Genomic DNA, 17,278 nt, shown 5'->3' with positions numbered 1-17,278 from the left:
GTTACATTGGATTAGTTCAGGTCAACACTAGCAATGATTCTTGAGTGATTATCAGATTGAAAACGAAATTCAGCAATTGGGAACAAGGAACAGCTGTTTTGACAGAAATGAATTCGAGCTGAAGCTTTTAGGTTTGTTGGAAATCCGAGGATCGTAGCTTTAAAATGACAGTTAAATTTCGCTTCTAGGACATACGGTTCAAAAGATACAGACGTTTTTGTGGAGGTAGATTTTCAGAAATAAAGTCAAGGTTTCAGAATGACAGAAGGCGCATTTACAGATTTGAAATCACAGGATGGTCACAAAATTCTAAATGCAGTTCTGGATAGGTTGACATGAACGGGATGAGATTACTTTAAACTAAGAGATTGGTTCTGTACAGTTCTAGACTAGATACTCACTCCTAGTTTTGGGATGGAATGGAAATGGGCCTCGTCACCGATCTGGTCAGGTTTGGACTTCACTCGCCACCGGACGGTCTCGGGCACTGGTTCTGCTCACAGCACAGCCTCTGGTCTGGGTCTGACAGGTCTGGATACAGCACTGCTCTCTCTGGGTCTGGATCTGGGTTCTAGCATAGGGTTCTGAGCTAGAACAGCAAAACAGCTCTGCCAGGCTGTTGGATTTTGAGATGCCCCTGGGAAGCTTTAGGGGTTAGAATCAGGTTGCAAAAGATCCTGAAGGCTTGTTGAAAAGAATTCAGCTTGTGAATCAGGCCTCTCTTCAGGGTTCTAGAGCTTGGTTCTAGAGTCTGGTCTCTGGATCTGTCTGGAGTCTGGATATTGTCTGGATCTGGTCCGGCAGAGTGCTGTGCAGGAATCAGTTGAAGAAGAAAAATTAGTGTGTCTCATCTGTCCTGAGCAGTCTCTTTTTATGTGTTTTCAAAGTGGGTGGGAAGGCTGATTCTACATGCCCAACCCCCTAAGGATTGATAGGTTAGAGGATTCCCTGTGACCTGACTGGAGAAAGGATTAGCGTGGCAGAATGAGTCAGAGTGATGCTGTGTTTTACAATTTAGTGAAGAAACTCCCCTTTGCTTTTACTTAGAAAATCAATTTTTCCCAAAAACATATTTCCCAGATACACAAGTTGTTGAGAATACATGTACACCTCAGAGATGAATTAAGGCAGGTCCCTGTTCAAGCCCCATGTTCCTACGAGTTTCGGTTCAGAAATTACGACTTATTTTCGTTTTTGGTGGGTTTGCCAAGATTGGTTCCGCACCAAATTTTACACAGACGTACACACCCTCTCTGAGCATATTACTGTACGTTTTTTTACGTTTCTAGCATAAACATTGCAGCCACAATATTAATAATTACGGGGTTTGGTCTCAGAACATCACGCAGCGTCCAGCTTAGTCTTGAACTGTGAGTGAATTTGTCATTTTAAGAATCTCCAAGTTTGGCATTTCTGTCAGCTTGGTAATCTTTGTAAATTGCAATTTTATAAAACATATATTTGCTCTCAATTGAATTCACATCTCAGTCTGGTCCGCCCCCCCCCAGAACTTGGCTCTGACTCAGAGGTCACATGGCCTGTTTCCTGCCAGGAGTTGTTGGCCAGTCACACCCAAATCAGCATATTCTATTCAGCTGAAAGAATCAATTGTCTCTTTTTCCTGCCAGCAAAGCCCCAGTCCAGGGTGCCACTCCCCAGTTCCTTTTCACACCAACTTGTGAATCTCTTGGCTTGGGGCAGAAGGAAGCTTCTTTTGTTCAGGGGGGAGGTGTGGAATCTGTCTGATCCCAGTGTGGGAACACTTTTTAACTCTGCCACCAATGTTACAATTTGTCTTTTCTTACAATATAACCCACATTTTTAATACATACATTAAACAATTGCTTCCTTCAAGTCATTTCAGAATATAGTTTTACATTGTTTCTACCCCTTAGGCTTCTGATAGCCAGTATTTCTTTGACATAGTTTGGGTTCAGTTGTTCAGTTTTTACAAGGAATTGTTTTAAAACGCTGGCTTTCTGGTAGAGGTGAGCAACGGTACTACACCCATTTTTGACAGCTGTCCTTACATCAATATCTTTAAAATGAGATTTAGCTTGATAGCATATGATTCTTGCTGACGTTGTGTTTATGTGGATTCTTGCAGTATAATGATGTGGAACACCCAACAAGGAGGTTGTATCTTTTTGGTGATTTGTGAGCCATGATTTTAGCACATTTTGACAATCAAGAAAATGAATTCCCAAACAGCTCTGGGTTGCTTTTGGCAATCAGTATTGCTATTTCCAAGTGGTTTCAGGCTACTGTGTGTGTAGCCCAATGGTGGTTTTAGGCAGTGACCTCCTGTGCTCACTAACATAGGCAAAAGTGGGTGGCAGCCTATATTTCCGTTTTTTAATGCACATTTTTGGATGGGTTTGAGCGATCAGCATGCTTTCCAGTGGCCATTCTGATGTTTCTGCTGCCAGCAATGCACAGTACTGTTGTAGGGCTTGGATGCTTGGGTTGAAACATCCCACAACCCCTACCACTACATCTTGAGCAGGACCTTCTGAAATTCCGAAAGCACCGCAAGATTCTCCTCTGTACAATCTTTCCTCCCTCCTCTTTTCCTCCTCCCTCCCTTCTTCCTTCCACTGCTAATCCCACAGTTGCTGTGATTGGTTTCTTGGACTCTTATGCATGCTCTGGGCCTCTGCCCATTCACACCCAACCCCTGCAACATCTGCCTTCCTCAGCACTTGCCTTGGCACACCCTCTGCACCAGAGATTTTCACTTTCCTCCTAACGCTGCTCCTGGCCACATAGCACTTACCATACCCTGCACTTCATCTGTGATTCACCCTCGAGCATGGACACCACAGCACCTACCACTCTGCCCTCTCCCTTCCTGCACTTGCACGTTCTGAATACTCACAAGGCATAGTAGGTTTGGCCGTCCCTTCCCCCTCTGTATTTTTTGTGTTTAATTGTAATGCTATCCCATGTTCCCTCCCTGCTGCCCTGTGGGCACTTTGAAACTGAATGTATTTCCTGTTACAGCACCTAACAAGCAAACAATAAATAAAAATAAATAACTAAACCTCTCCAGGATTGTACCAAAATCAGTTATCAGATTTTAACTTGGTCTGATTTCTCTCTATGCTACAACAACTTAAAAGACACTGTTTAGGAAATGTCATTTATCCTCGCCTGCCATGCCGTATGAAATTTTAAAATTAGAACTGGCCAGAGCAGAGAATGATTTATTGGGTCAGTGGACACGAAATTCCCGTACTGTACTGAAGCTACTGGGAACTAAAGAGGAAATGCTGTTATCAAACCCTGAGAAGGTTAAGAGAAAGCTCTGGGATTTTGATTGGATTCAGACTATCTACTGGCAAACTTGACAATTTAAAACAGAGCATATAATTGCTTACTAAAATATTTGATTTGATTTCCTAATGCTTGATACAGACGGCAATATATGAAATTTCGCTTGAATATATATCCAACAAAGCAGATCTTGAGGATATAAAAGCAAGAGCCCAAATAGATTTTATGCAATAAAAGGCAAGTGTGAAACCCTAAACCAAATTACATTATTCTGCATGGGGCTGACATCTGTTCGAACAAGACATGTTGGCAGACTGGTGCTGATCAGACAATCAGTGGTTGCAGAAGAACTAGGGGCATGGTTTTTAGCAGATGAAAACTTTGCAATAATGTTTAGTCTACTGCAGTTCCTGAGGGAAGTTTTTTGACCTGACGGAAAACAGATTCTGATCCCTTTGATAAGTTTAAAATGATTAGCAAAGCTGGAAGATAAAGTGAAAAAGTCTCTGAGGGGTGGTATGCAGAACTTGTTTAGTAGAGGCTGTTATGTAGGATTTCTTTTTTTTCTTCATTATTTATGGATTATTTTTGGCTTCTTTTTATAATGTATGAATTGTGTATGTGAGGTTAAAGATAAAGGTTTGTAATAAACCATGAATCTTAATTAAAAAAAATATATATATATATACATTTAAAGCAATGCCCAAAGAGATAGAGGGGAGGGCCTGCTGTGTTTAATGGGGAAGGTGGGGATTAGGAGTCAGAAGGTGGAATGGAGTGTATGGGCCCTGAATTAAAATGGTATGCCACAATGTCCTTAGCCTGCCACTCGCTCTGTTAAGTTTGAAATACATATAACCTGGGATTGAAAATTCTATTGGCTTCTTTTAGAACTGTTGCCAGGAAAGAAAGAACATCAATTGGTTTAAAATGCATATTTGAGGTGGAGGGAACGGTTTTTTAATCTAAGTATGATCTAAGGGGGTTTTAATGGATAAAGTAAAATGATTTGTGGGAGGAAAGATTGTACATATGAGAAATTATAGGTGAGGGGTGCTTATAAGTTTAAAAAATGTGCCTGAAAGCAAGCTTGATGGATTAAAACTGTTGATAGTGATTGTGATGAAGTATTCTGAAAAAGGCCAAAAGAAGAGACACTATTGCCCGAAAGATCTGCTGCAGCTTCCAATTATGAGGGATCCTACTCAAAGTGTCATCCTTTATTTTCCAGCATGCATCAACGTAAGAAGATGACAGAAAGAGGTTGTAGATGATGGCCCAAAGCCAAATCTGAACAGTTTATCAGCAGGAAGGGGACAACTTGCTCTCCTCTGCTTGTTGATGTAAAGCATTCTAGTAGTAGAATTGCCAATCAAGAACAACACTCTATGACTGCTCGTGGAATGAGGAAAGGCCCACAGTGCCAGTAATGTGGCCTTCAGGTCCACCTGTGTATGTGAAACTGGTGATCCTCCGGAGCCTAGGGATCATTACCTTGCAGGGGGGCAGGTTTGTACCCCATCTGTCAGTGGATGAAATAATATTAAGTGAAATGCAAGGGTTAGGAGCCCAAACTGGAACGATCTTCAGAAGATCATCTCAATGAGTACACCAAAATACGTGTTTCCACATCTCCAGAGCAAGAAGAACTAAAGCCAACCAAGTGTGTGAGGTCTGACTCTAGTGACCTTAAAGGTGAAGCTGGGTAATACACAACTGAAAATGTGAATGAGGCACCAAGAGCACAAAGGAGGACAGGAGGCTCAACAATGTTTTTAAAACCATGTGGCTCTAAGACTGGGATTCTGAAGAAAGGGCGAACATAACTCCTGAAAGGGCATGGACACTGAATGGAAGAACATTTGTGTCAACTGATGCAACCTTGGTGAAGACCAGTGTTGAAGCCATAGGTGAGGACCCAGCATTATTGACCCCATTTGCCAAAGAACACAGCTTAGGTGGCTAGATAGGCATGTGAAATTGAAATCTTAAAAGTCATTTTCACAGCAAGTATTTAAGCTGAAGGGGAGACAGGATATGAGCCAAAGCAACCATTTTGAACTTCTTGAGAATGAGACCCAGGATGAAGAGGAACAAATCGAGAATGAAAGGAAATCCTATATTCTTGTGCTTGAACATAGTAAACAAATGTAAGACAAAGTCACACAATGTCCCAGTGAGGGACTGCTTTGATAGGCCTTAGGGTCAGTAATTTCAGAATGTTCTCTTCCACACCCATTCAGAAGGCTTGTGGCTTGTAGGCTGGGGTGAGATGGAAGAAAGGAAGAGAGAGGAAGACAGTATCCATTCCTTTCCACTGGGAAGATCCAGACGCCTGGAGCATTCTCTGCTAGATCATAGCTGCATTCGGGGCATTGCCATTAATTGATTTATATTGCTGATATCTTGAAAGGTTTGTGAAGATCTAGACCTTGTACCTCTAGTAATAATAGCTGATTAAAAGGTAGAGGTACAAGTCTTCACTAATGAATTAAATATGGCCACAAAGGACCTTCATAACAAGATATCGCTTTTTAACTTGATTAGTTCATTATGGATAGATGCATCAAAAAGATAAATACTGTCAAAGTAGAAGTGCAGGAATAACTCCTTATTGTTGAGGGACTTGGTAGACCTGCGTGAAACTGCCCTCTTGGTATTAAGCTCAGTTCAAATTACTCGAGCCGTAGTCAACATGGTGGGCAGCTGTCTTCCGCATATCTATGGCTAATTGCAAGTGTGTCCGCCATACTGGATTGCAACTGTTGTTGGTTTGCAATGGGAGGATCACTGGAAATAGCTTCTGTTTAAGATGTTGTTCACATTAGTCTGCCTGAGCCATAGCAAACTATTTTGGTAAATCTGCTTGCTGTTCGGATCTACAAGCAGTTCCTGCTTGCCAGAGGGCGTAGAGGCTGAGGTGGCTGAGAATTTCCTTACTGCAGTGTCGCCAAGAACACATATGTTAGAGCATGTGGAATGAGTGTCAGACATGTCTTTCTATTCTAGGAGCAGCCTGCACTGACAGGGAGTGCAGAAAGGGGATTTTTCCAGGTAGTTATGATCTCCGTAATAACATCCCACTGGATATTGATGCGATTATGAGACAGGGCAGCCAATCCCCTGGAGGAATACAAAGCTTCAGGTTGATGAAATGTCCACACGGCCAGTACTGTAGCATGGATGCCAGTGCTGCGGAAGCTCTATCATCATCACAGAATGCAGGAAGCACTGCAACTAGGGTGGCTCAATAGATGCAAGAACAAAGACTGGAACTGCAGTGGGAGCAGGAGAGCATTAGCCAATAGGCTGAGGGCGCAGCAAGAGATGCAGCCAACAAGGATGGGACAGTTAGCAGTAGCACAGACAGTGGAGAAACTGGAGAAGTAGCAGGCCTCTCAAGGTACTAATCCTAAACTTGAAGGGTGTACATTTCCCTCAGAACATGCGAGAAATAAGACCTAACAGTGGGAGCTGTCGTCACAGTGTAGAATCATATCTGCTGTTATTGTAAAGATTAGCTGGGCACCCCATGTGAGGTAAATACCTACTGTATGTTAGAGACACAGCATGAGTGTGCTTAAATTGAACCCTATGGAATTGGCTACAATTAGGAAAATACGACTATGGCATCAAGTGCAGCAGGTTAGAAAAAGACCTATTGAGAAAGGGATCCTGTGACAAAATCTAACTCTGGCAAGAATAGTTCAGGGTGGCCGCACAAACGCTTCTATACACTATATCATAACACGTACTGCTTAGTTCAGAGGCATTGCATTCATGAAGGTAAACTAGATAGTATACTTCCATTCGCCTTTCTTTAGTAATATTGGCCAAGAGCAAGAATGTACAGAAAAGTCAACCTACAGGAAACTTCCAAATAATAACATGGTAAATACTAAACTCCAAGGACAGTTCAAGCAAGTCTCTATAATAATATCCAGTCGGCTAAAAACATGCAGGTTAACTAAAAACACTACACGCCCACCTCTGCAAGGGAAAATATAGCAATATGAGCTGAATATATATACATACTAATAGGCAGGTTGAGAAACAGGGAATTGTACTGCAGGGGGAATACAAAAAAGAGGCAAACTGATTAATAGTGCAAAAACCACAAAAATAACCCTTTACATTTCTTTGACCAAAGTAGGATTGTGGGGAGTTGGAGGGGGAGGGGGGAGCAAACAACCTCTAGGGCCGAAGGTAAGGCAAGGGCGCAGGTTGCCTAGATGCCAGGGAAGTATACCTAGCTCACGGTTTCCCCTGTTGATTGCTCAACAGTGTAAGACAGTCTTCAAGGTGCTATGCATCAGTTCAAATCACGGTCAATGATTGTGAGGTCTTAAAATCACCAATTGATGGCCTGTGGGTGCATAGTTGCAGATTCAATGTAGGTGTCTCAGTGGTGGTGAGGCGGTTCAACAGAGCTTGTTACAGTGATTGTTAACATGAGGGCTTATGAATTTCAGGCTTTCTAGAGAAATGATCATTATCTTATTTTTTTGTATCGATGGGATACAACTGCCAATAGTCATTGCTATGATATTAGACCATCTTCCTACTGCAAATTGGATCTAAAAGGAAGGCAATATGAGGATGCTGCCACACAGTGAAGACTCTGTGAATGGTTGGGGGCTGCTAAGAGTCTTGGCCAGTCATGAGGATGTTCAGAAGGGCCAGCACTGTCCTTGACTCCTTGAATTGGCCGGAGCATGCAAATATGCAATGGGCACCAAACTCAGAGTGAAACAGTGTTCGAAAATAAACTCCTGGAGCCTGTGGAAGCTTCTGCACTAAGCAAGATGACTTTGCAATTAATTAGCAATGCTCACTCAGAGGGTTTATATGCCAAATAAGCAGTCATCAAGATGGCCTCATTGCCAGATTCCGGAAATAGCAGGAATGACCATGACACCAGAAGGAATACCAGGTATTACTATGAGCTAGATCAATGCTGCTCATTTTATTGATGTTGGGTGGATAAAAGCATGACATCGCCTCCCGGGGATGTGAACATGTGACCTTCAGGTTCAACACAGATTGAATCAGGCAAGTTACCCACAGAGTTATATTTCCAGCATTCTAACCACAGGCCTGAAAGCTAGTAAATTAATTGTTTACTAGATAAATCAACCCAATTATGCTTCGAGGTATATACAATATACAGAAGGTGCACTGGATAAATCTTTTTTTTTTTTAAACTTTATTTACACAACATGTACAACAAAAACCCAAGACAATCAATGTACAACAAATAAAACACGGTAAACAATACAAGAAAAGCACAGCATTTTACACAGAGTGGATAAATCTTATTGACATGACTACCTTGCTAGAACTTGAAGACAGGATGCAATACATTTCTTTAGAATTGTTAGCTCTCTGGTATTGTTCTATTCTATTCTATCATACACCTTTTGAATACATTTTTAAGGTAACATTGGAAAATCATTTGAATACATGGTAGGTCATTACGACGCAAGGTCCTTAGTTCTGCACATGGCAGGTACATGGCATGTGACTGACCATTCACAGCTACACTGGTCCTCAGATGCAGCCGCCAGTTATGAATCATCCAATGATGTCATTATAAGCCAAGTCCTACCCCGAGCACATCCCTTTTAGAGCTCTCTTTACTAACTAATTACAAAGCATGCTACGTCTTTGTTCTGATTCCTCCAAGTGAACCTACTTTGCCTAGGTATAAGGTGTGAGTGGGTTCGAAAGCATTAGGCTGTGCTCTGTGCTGCTGACTTCCAACACTGTGGGCCACCTAGGACATGTTCATTACACCAAACAGACTCTAGAAAGGCTATCACTGATTCTCCTGTGTATGTGAAGGTTATAGAGAAGGCTTGGCATGAGGCTAAGGCTGCCATGGGTACCTACTGAACCACACCTGACTTTCTACCTCCATTGTGCAAACATCTTTTTATGACTTCCCTGTCCTCCTATTACCCCACTTCTCACCCCTGCTTCCATCTGTTGAATGCAACCTTATATCCATTTTCATAGAGTTAATATTTGTGAATATGCACTGGGATGAATCCAGGGTATTCGTCCCCTCTCCCCAAGGAAGGGATACCCTCTTTGGGACTAGGGTGTTGAGCCTGCTAAGCTTAACTCGCCCTAAGAGACAGGACAAATGGGATCCCATTGGGGATGACCCCCTCCTTAAAGGAAAGGAGGTCCCTAGAAAGGGGTATAAGTTATCCTCCGTATTCCCAAGACCCCAATGTCTTTGTTGGCTAAAAGGGAGTTGGACGGTATGAAGACTTGAAGCCTCAAGGAGGGGTACAAACAGAAATCTACCTCGAGAAAAAAAAAATCACAGAACTTTACTGATAAATAATACCAGGAATACCCTGACAATGGGAGAAAATAGATTAGATGATCCCAAGTGAGAAAAGAGGACAAGAGACATGTATTAAACTTGGTTGAACTGTGCAGACAAGAGAGTGATTGAAGAGACATTCAACCTACTTGCTTAGACAGTTCACCAGGGGCAATGAGTCCCATTGAGAAAGACACACCAGGGTGGGGGTCAGAAACTAGCCACTATTCACTTGCTAGGGCCAAGGGCCTGAGTGTACTGTTGAGTTCAGGGTTTGGCCACAAATGACTCTGACACTCCAGTGAACTGTTGAGTTATTTACTTAAGTTCAGGTACGTCAAATACAGTTCTTGGAGTCAGGTAAGTAAAAGGGGACATAGGACACCCACCGGCATCCTCTCTCAGGGCTTACATCCTTGCAACTAACAAACCTGGAACTCACTCATAGATAAACATTCTAAGCCCTGCATTCCATCTCAAGATTCTAGTCACTTGCACCAGATGAATGCAAAGTTAATCACAACACATCTTTCCCCTATAGGGACAACAACAAGAACAGTAAAGTATCGGTGGCAAGATCAATATTTCATCAAAAGATTTGTCCAGTGAAGTCCCACCTGAAAAACAAAAGATTATTCAAAGCATTTCATATATAACCACAACCAACTCCAAAAGGTTTAGACCCTGTCACCACTTCAAAATCTATTAACATTAACATCAATGTCCATCTGTGGATTAAAATTAAAAGTCCACCTGTGGAGAGAACATATTAATATGCCTACATAGAACAGCTAATGATGAACACTGTTATCAACTTAATAACTCTAATGAAGATTTAATAAACACTCAAAACCTTAATATCTTATTTCATTCACACATCACCGCATACATGTCTACCAACATATGCCAAAACAATGGCACCAAAGTCTAGGAACAACATTTCCCTTTTTATACAGACAGTGTAATGGACAGTAGTCCGCTCAATGGTTCACCACAACCATTGCACCTTTTCACACATGCAACACATGTAATGGACAGTAGTCCGCTCAACGGTTCACCTCAACCATTGCACCTTTTTACACATGCAACACATGTAATGGACAGTAGTCCGCTCAACGGTTCACCTCAACCATTGCACCTTTTTACACATGCAACACATGTAATGGACAGTAGTCCGCTCAACGGTTCACCTCAACCATTGCACCTTTTTACACATGCAACACATGTAATGGACAGTAGTCCGCTCAACGGTTCACCTCAACCATTGCACCTTTTTACACATGCAACACATGTAATGGACAGTAGTCCGCCTGTGGAGAGAAATATGTTAAACTACATAACTCAATTAAAGAGAGACATGTACCTACAACATCACTCTAATAAACTAATATATATCAGCTCTAGTATCTCAACTCTAATCGCCCGCACCTATGCATTCTCTCCTACTTCACCATTGCCTAGAGAGTAACGGAGGAACACAGAGCTCCCATCCCCATCAAACTTCATAACTGAGTCAGGCCTCCCGCTGCAGCACTCATGCCGAACTCCAGGACTCCACTCAAGCCAACCGCAGCAACCTTCGGTTCCAGTCAAAGGTAAGCGCTGACATCGGATAACTTTGTCAGTGATCTCAGCTGCCTTCACTATGACCAATAGCTTGTAGCCTTGGCGCAACAGATGTTTGCACAGTCCATGGGCCCCAGGCCCCTCCTAGATCCATTAACAACTTCCAACTCTTCTGAATGTTTGTACAGTCTCAATTCTCTTAAATGCTTTATGAGAGACTGCCACCTTGAACTTCACCATGCCAATGAATGAATGAACCTTGCTGCTCCAATGAACTTCACAGCTCCTTCTAATAACCATAAGTCTCACAGAGCCCACTGCACTTTACAGCAGACCGTTGTACCTTTCAACACTTGAACTTCTTGTCCCCACTGCCCTTTGCAGCACACCCTTGTCACTGAAGTGCCTCTTCACTCCCTATGCAGTGCCTCTTCACTGCCCCGTGCAGCACTTCACTGCCCTCGCAGCGCCTCACCTCTTCACTGCACCATGCAGCACTTCACAGCCTCTGCAGCGACCACTCACTGCCTCTTGCAGCGCCTCTTGACTGCCTCTTGCAGCACCTCTTAACTGCATCTTGCAGTGCCTCACTGCCCTTGCAGAATCTCTTCACTGCCTCATGCAGCACCTCTTCACTGCCTCACGCAGCACCTCTTCACTGCCTAACGCAGCACCTCACTGCCCCTGCAGCGCGTCTTCACTGCCTGTCGCAGCACCTCACTGCCCTTGCAGCACTTCTTCATGCAGCGCCTCACTGCCTCTGTAGCATCTCACTGCCCCTAGCAGCGCTTCACTGTCTCTGCAGCACCTCTTCACTGCCTGTTGCAGCGCCTAACTGCCCTCGCAGCACCTCTTCATGCAGCGCCTCACTGCCTCTGCAACATCTCATTGCCCATTGTAGCGCCTCACTGCCCTGGCAGAACCTCTCCACTGCCTCATGCAGCACCTTTACATCCATAGCTGCTCTGTTATTCCAGTGCCTTCGTAGCGCCTCTGTCTGGGCCTTTCTTGCCCCCTCTGCCTCTGTATCACCTCTGTCTGGACCTCAATTGCCCTCACTGCACTTGCAGTGCCTCACAGCCATCCAGCGCTCTTACCTGAGAGAGGATCACTTCTCAGAGGGGGGGGCGGTGGGTGTCTCCTTTTGGTGCTGTCCCCCCAGCACAGCCAGATCCCATCCTCGTCGCCAGTGTTGAGTTCAGGGTTTGGCCACAAATGACTCTGACACTCCAGTGAACTGTTGAGTTATTTACTTAAGTTCAGGTACGTCAAATACAGTTCTTGGAGTCAGGTAAGTAAAAGGGGACATAGGACACCCACCGGCATCCTCTCTCAGGGCTTACATCCTTGCAACTAACAAACCTGGAACTCACTCATAGATAAACATTCTAAGCCCTGCATTCCATCTCAAGATTCTAGTCACTTGCACCAGATGAATGCAAAGTTAATCACAACATGTACCTTTGTTGGATTCATGTATTTCTTTTATAGGTGGTAGGGACAGAACTCAGGTTGGTATAGGATTCCGAACAGATGGCCTTCTTATTTTGAAACAACATCCTGATGAGCACCCTTTTATAGTTTCTTTATACAGTAGGGACAATAACCTTAGAGTTATGGACAGTGTAGGTTTGTGATTGATAATAAAAGAAAGTCATCTTAGATGACACCTAGTCTGTCTATTTATTCTGATGTATCACATCACCTTACACAATGTATTACACCCCTCCTCCCCTTCTTTCACAAGTACATTCTTATTGGTTTTCAGAAAAAGTGAATTATCGTAAAGTACATACATGACTTTTCTAATAGCTGTCGGCGTGTGCGTGTTTCCTCTCTGATGTTTTATTCCACTTAAGAGTCTATCCGGATCTCTGATGCTTCTGAATTTATTAAAATCAAAGTGTACTTCGAACTGATGGGAGTACTGCATCAATGCAAACTAGAAGAAAATTAAACATGTTCAATACAGGTGTGAATCACGAACATAGAAACAAACAAAATTCAATCATATAATGTTTATTTGTTCTATAAAAATAGGCTTGGCAACCAGGTTATGACTGCTCTATGTGGATAGTCAGAAGCGGGCCTCAGAAATCTCTCAGAAAGAGCTTGCACAGCGGTAGTGGTAGCAGAAGGTCTCTTACTGACAGACTCTTGGCCTCAGAAAGAATGAGGCAGATAGCAGCAATTGATATCATGAGATGGGCACAGGGTATTTGGAAGGAAACAGTCAATAATACAATGATGATGTTAAAGGATTCACCAAGTTCAAAAGACACCATATCATTACAATACACACTCAGCCTGCTCTTATTTTAATCCTAACCAGCACAAGCCATTGTCAACAGATATCTTTAGTGATTTAAATAATTAGTATTAGTTCCTGAAATGCATTTGCCTATTTTACATTTTAAATTTTCTGTTAGAAACATAAAGTGATCTATCTTCATTCAGCCTCATAATGTGTGCTTGGATATTGGCCTCTGATCTATAGACACAAGCAGTGTTTTATAAGTGAAAATGTTTGTGCTCTTTAGGTTAGCCTGCTTGACAATGGCTCAGTCTCCACATTAGCCCCAGTTGACTGACTTGAGTGAGGATGCATGTGTAATGTATATTGCGTGATAGGCAGATCGGGATTCATGAAACAAAGGCCAGTAGACTCCTTAAACTCCTGTACTTTGCTTGTATTGCATTAGCATTGTTGACCGATACTTCTCTTAACATTATGGGGACAGTCTTACTGAGAAGATTAGATGAATAGCTTGCATCAAAACCTCCATTATCTGACTCTCCACTGGGGTTTAGATCTTCCTCGGGTACATCGGAACAGTGTCTGAATCTTGCTTTAATCATAGACAAGAAGCATACCTATACACTTCCATGGCCTCTCACCCGCCAAAAACCAAATCAGCAGTTTTCACCCACCGTGGGGACACAAAAGGTTGATAGCTATGAATAGGTAAGCCATCATCTTGGATCCCACTTCAGTCTCTGCTTGTTGCTGGCTCCAAAGGAGCTGCCGCTGTCTTCCCTCGTCTCAGGCTGGGGAATTTCCCTTCTCTGAATTTTGGTTTGGTGTCTTCTTGTGTCCAACAGCTCAGGGTATGATTGAGCATTACTCCTGCGGGGTGGGAGTTTGGAACAAGGGTCTCTCCTTTGTTTGGTGCAGTGTTGGTATGATTCCCCTTTCTTTTAAGGGAGGCTGCTGCTTCAGGTGATTCTGTGCCTTGTGCTGGCAATTGTGAGCGAGAAATAAGGTCTCTTCTTTGATAGTGTGGGAAGGAAGTGGGGCTTTGCCTTTGTGTCTCTTAACTATACGGGTGAGGACTGGGCTTCCTGCTGCTGCTCTGGATATTGAATGAGTGAGCTCTATGCCTTCCTCAGGACTGTCCCATTTGTGGGGTGGAAAACACTCCCGTTTTACCCCCCTCTTCCCTATTATCTCCCTCATTCAAAACTGTAAGCACGTTTTGGTAGTACAGCCCACATTTTCCTCTGTTGGGAACAAGAGATTACGGGAGATGTAGTCCTTTTTTGTGGGTTTGTTAATGTGGTTTGGGAAATCTGGCCCAAGGCCATTTTTTCAAGCCATCTTCCTAGCTGACTGGATCTTCTGTATGGTCCATCCCCTCACAGGTCTACATTACATCTCTGTATCCAGTCTGAGTTTTAGCTTTGTTTCATAGAGGACTTATGTGACATGCAGGTTTCTTAATTTGTTCTCTCCAAAAGGATTGGCCTATGCCCGGGGATATGAATTTACTACAGACAGCGGCTGTTGTGGTCCTGGGGATCCCATACCAGGTCGGTGTGTCAAAGTCAATGTGGTCACTTTGCCATAGAAAACATGTCTCCTTTATGATCAAACTAAGTTTACTAGGGTTTCTACCTCTCACTAGCTTGGTATCCGATATTCTGTATTGTTTAATTATTTCCCTTTTTATTTATTAGGTTTTAATGCACTTTGCAAATCACATAGAACAGAACTAGCAGCCATGATAGAGTTAAACCATAATTAGTTGCAGAAATCATCGCAAAACACATTATCAATGCAGCAATTAAGCATGCAATCTCATAAAACATGCAACAATACATTTCAATATATGTATCTGGTAACCAGCAACGCTGAGATACATTCCAAGCAGCAATTATTGTGGTGTGATTGTGTGTATCAGCAGTGGGTTGATAGGTATGCCATAGTTGCAATGTAGGATTAGTATATAACCCTGGAGGTGATTGTCTTAAATTTCAAACGCCATTGTGTAGAGTTCCGATTATACTGAGTACTGCCTTTTCGCCCCAACCCTTAGATTCTTTAGCTCTGAGGGGGAGGAGTCCCTCGTGGCTGGACCTTTATTTCTATTAACATCAGATCTCAGCAAGTATCCAGCAAATGGGTCCCAAATGTCTCTAAGCCTTCTCGTGGTTTACAACATATGATAATATTAACTGTACATGGGCAGACTAAATTCACAGGTTTTCCACCAAGATGAAACAGAATAATCAATTTATAATAAATCTTCCTATTTCTTCTACTAATAGCATTCTTAATACGGCTTCAAAGTTTGAGGCAAAAGCTTACAGCTTGGCACCTTATGCAGCAGTAGTTTAAGGCTTCTCTGCTCATGATAGCATCCCTATTGATGGGAAAAAATGTTTTACTTAACTTTGTGCATTGCTACATCACAGCAAATGAACATTTGTATGTTGACGCTAATACAAAGCCTATAACTTTATAACTAAAGCCTGCTCCATTATTGCAATGGATTTTGGATTGGTATAAAGAAAATATTATTAAAAGATGTGTTTTCCCTTAACAGCGGTCATCATGAACCCTGGATTCTTCTGTGATGTGGTTTTCCCCAATTTGTCAATAACATAACATGTCTCACAAGCCATTCAAAAACAGAGGTTATATTTGCTTCTCGTTTGGCCTATGATGAGAAATTGTCATCTTTTGAATCTTCTAAGTCTTCAGATAGGGTCTGTGTACCTTTTATATGTCACTTCAGCTAAACACAGATATTTATCTTTCTTGTGTCCAGAATGTAGCCTCTAGAACATTGATTACATGCTTAAGGTTCCGTCAAACTTCCTTTGACCCTTAATTGAGCCAATTTGAAACTGTGAAAGGGATCAAATGGACCAATATGCAAAGGCGATTCCATTTCAATAGAATCCAAAATTGAATTTGAATTTTTCTACATTTTGATCAAGTACCTTATTCACACTGTTTTTATACCACTGCTAAGGTTCGTAACTCATAGGCCATGTAGCGTGCCCTATTTTTACATCGTAATGGCTGACGACCCAGGAGTAAATTGGAGTCCCGAATGCTATATTTCAGCAGCACTGAGAATTAGATCTTCTAAGATGATGTCATCTATTGCTTTATAATACATTTCATTTGTAACTTACGAATTAAATGACAATTTCGTTTTTCAGATTTACAATAACTTAATATTGGTTTTATATATTTAAGATTGGTTTTAACTATGAATTGTGCCTATGTATTCTAATCCTAATTGGTAGCATTATAGTGTTAATCAAAACTTAGAGGGGTGGACTTGGCTGGTAATGGCTTGAGCCATGTAATGTCTGAGAGAAGTGAAGGGCCACTGTGAGGGCTTAAGGCCATTACTGGCCAAACCCACCTCCCAAACCGTTGATTATTGCTATTAGCACTCCAGGCTTAATCTGGGGTGCTCAATAAGTTCTTGTTTTATGGGAAGAGGCGCTGCAGTGACAGGACACTACACAACATAGAAAATTGCATAAGTCCCTTTTCTATGTTGATGATAGCCATTGTGGCAGGGAGGAGCATGTGGGGAGGGACCAGAACAGCTGCTGGGGGTAAGTTGGTGAAGAGGGAGAAGTAGGGGCTGGTGTTTGAAGTAATAGAGGTAGGAGGGGGAAAACAGGGGAAGCAGGCACAGGGGCGAGTGGGAAATAAATGGTGGCACTGATTGAGTGGCACAGGAGGGTGACTAAGTAGACAGGCTTATAGTAGCACTCCAAGCCCGAGCTCCTAGCCTTCTGATTAGCTGGTGCCACTCCAATGTTTTCTAATGATAAATGATTACCTCTGTTCAT

General features: G+C 42.5%; 1 protein-coding gene across 2 annotated transcripts in view; it reads right to left on the bottom strand.

The window, feature by feature from the left end:
• Positions 1-17,278, bottom strand: part of LOC138553514 (integrin alpha-X-like) — a 1,247,842-nt gene that overhangs the window by 744,208 nt on the left and 486,356 nt on the right. For both annotated transcript variants that reach the window (XM_069642543.1, XM_069642544.1), the window contains one exon: positions 12,976-13,121. In XM_069642543.1, the coding sequence (XP_069498644.1) occupies positions 12,976-13,121 (146 nt within the window). The remainder of the gene's footprint in view (positions 1-12,975; positions 13,122-17,278) is intronic.

Source organism: Ambystoma mexicanum, unplaced genomic scaffold (assembly GCF_040938575.1).
Source record: "Ambystoma mexicanum isolate Mex_15411 unplaced genomic scaffold, UKY_AmexF1_1 Mex_scaf11, whole genome shotgun sequence".
Lineage (NCBI taxonomy): Eukaryota > Metazoa > Chordata > Amphibia > Caudata > Ambystomatidae > Ambystoma > Ambystoma mexicanum.
This window is presented reverse-complemented; position numbering and strand designations above follow the sequence as displayed.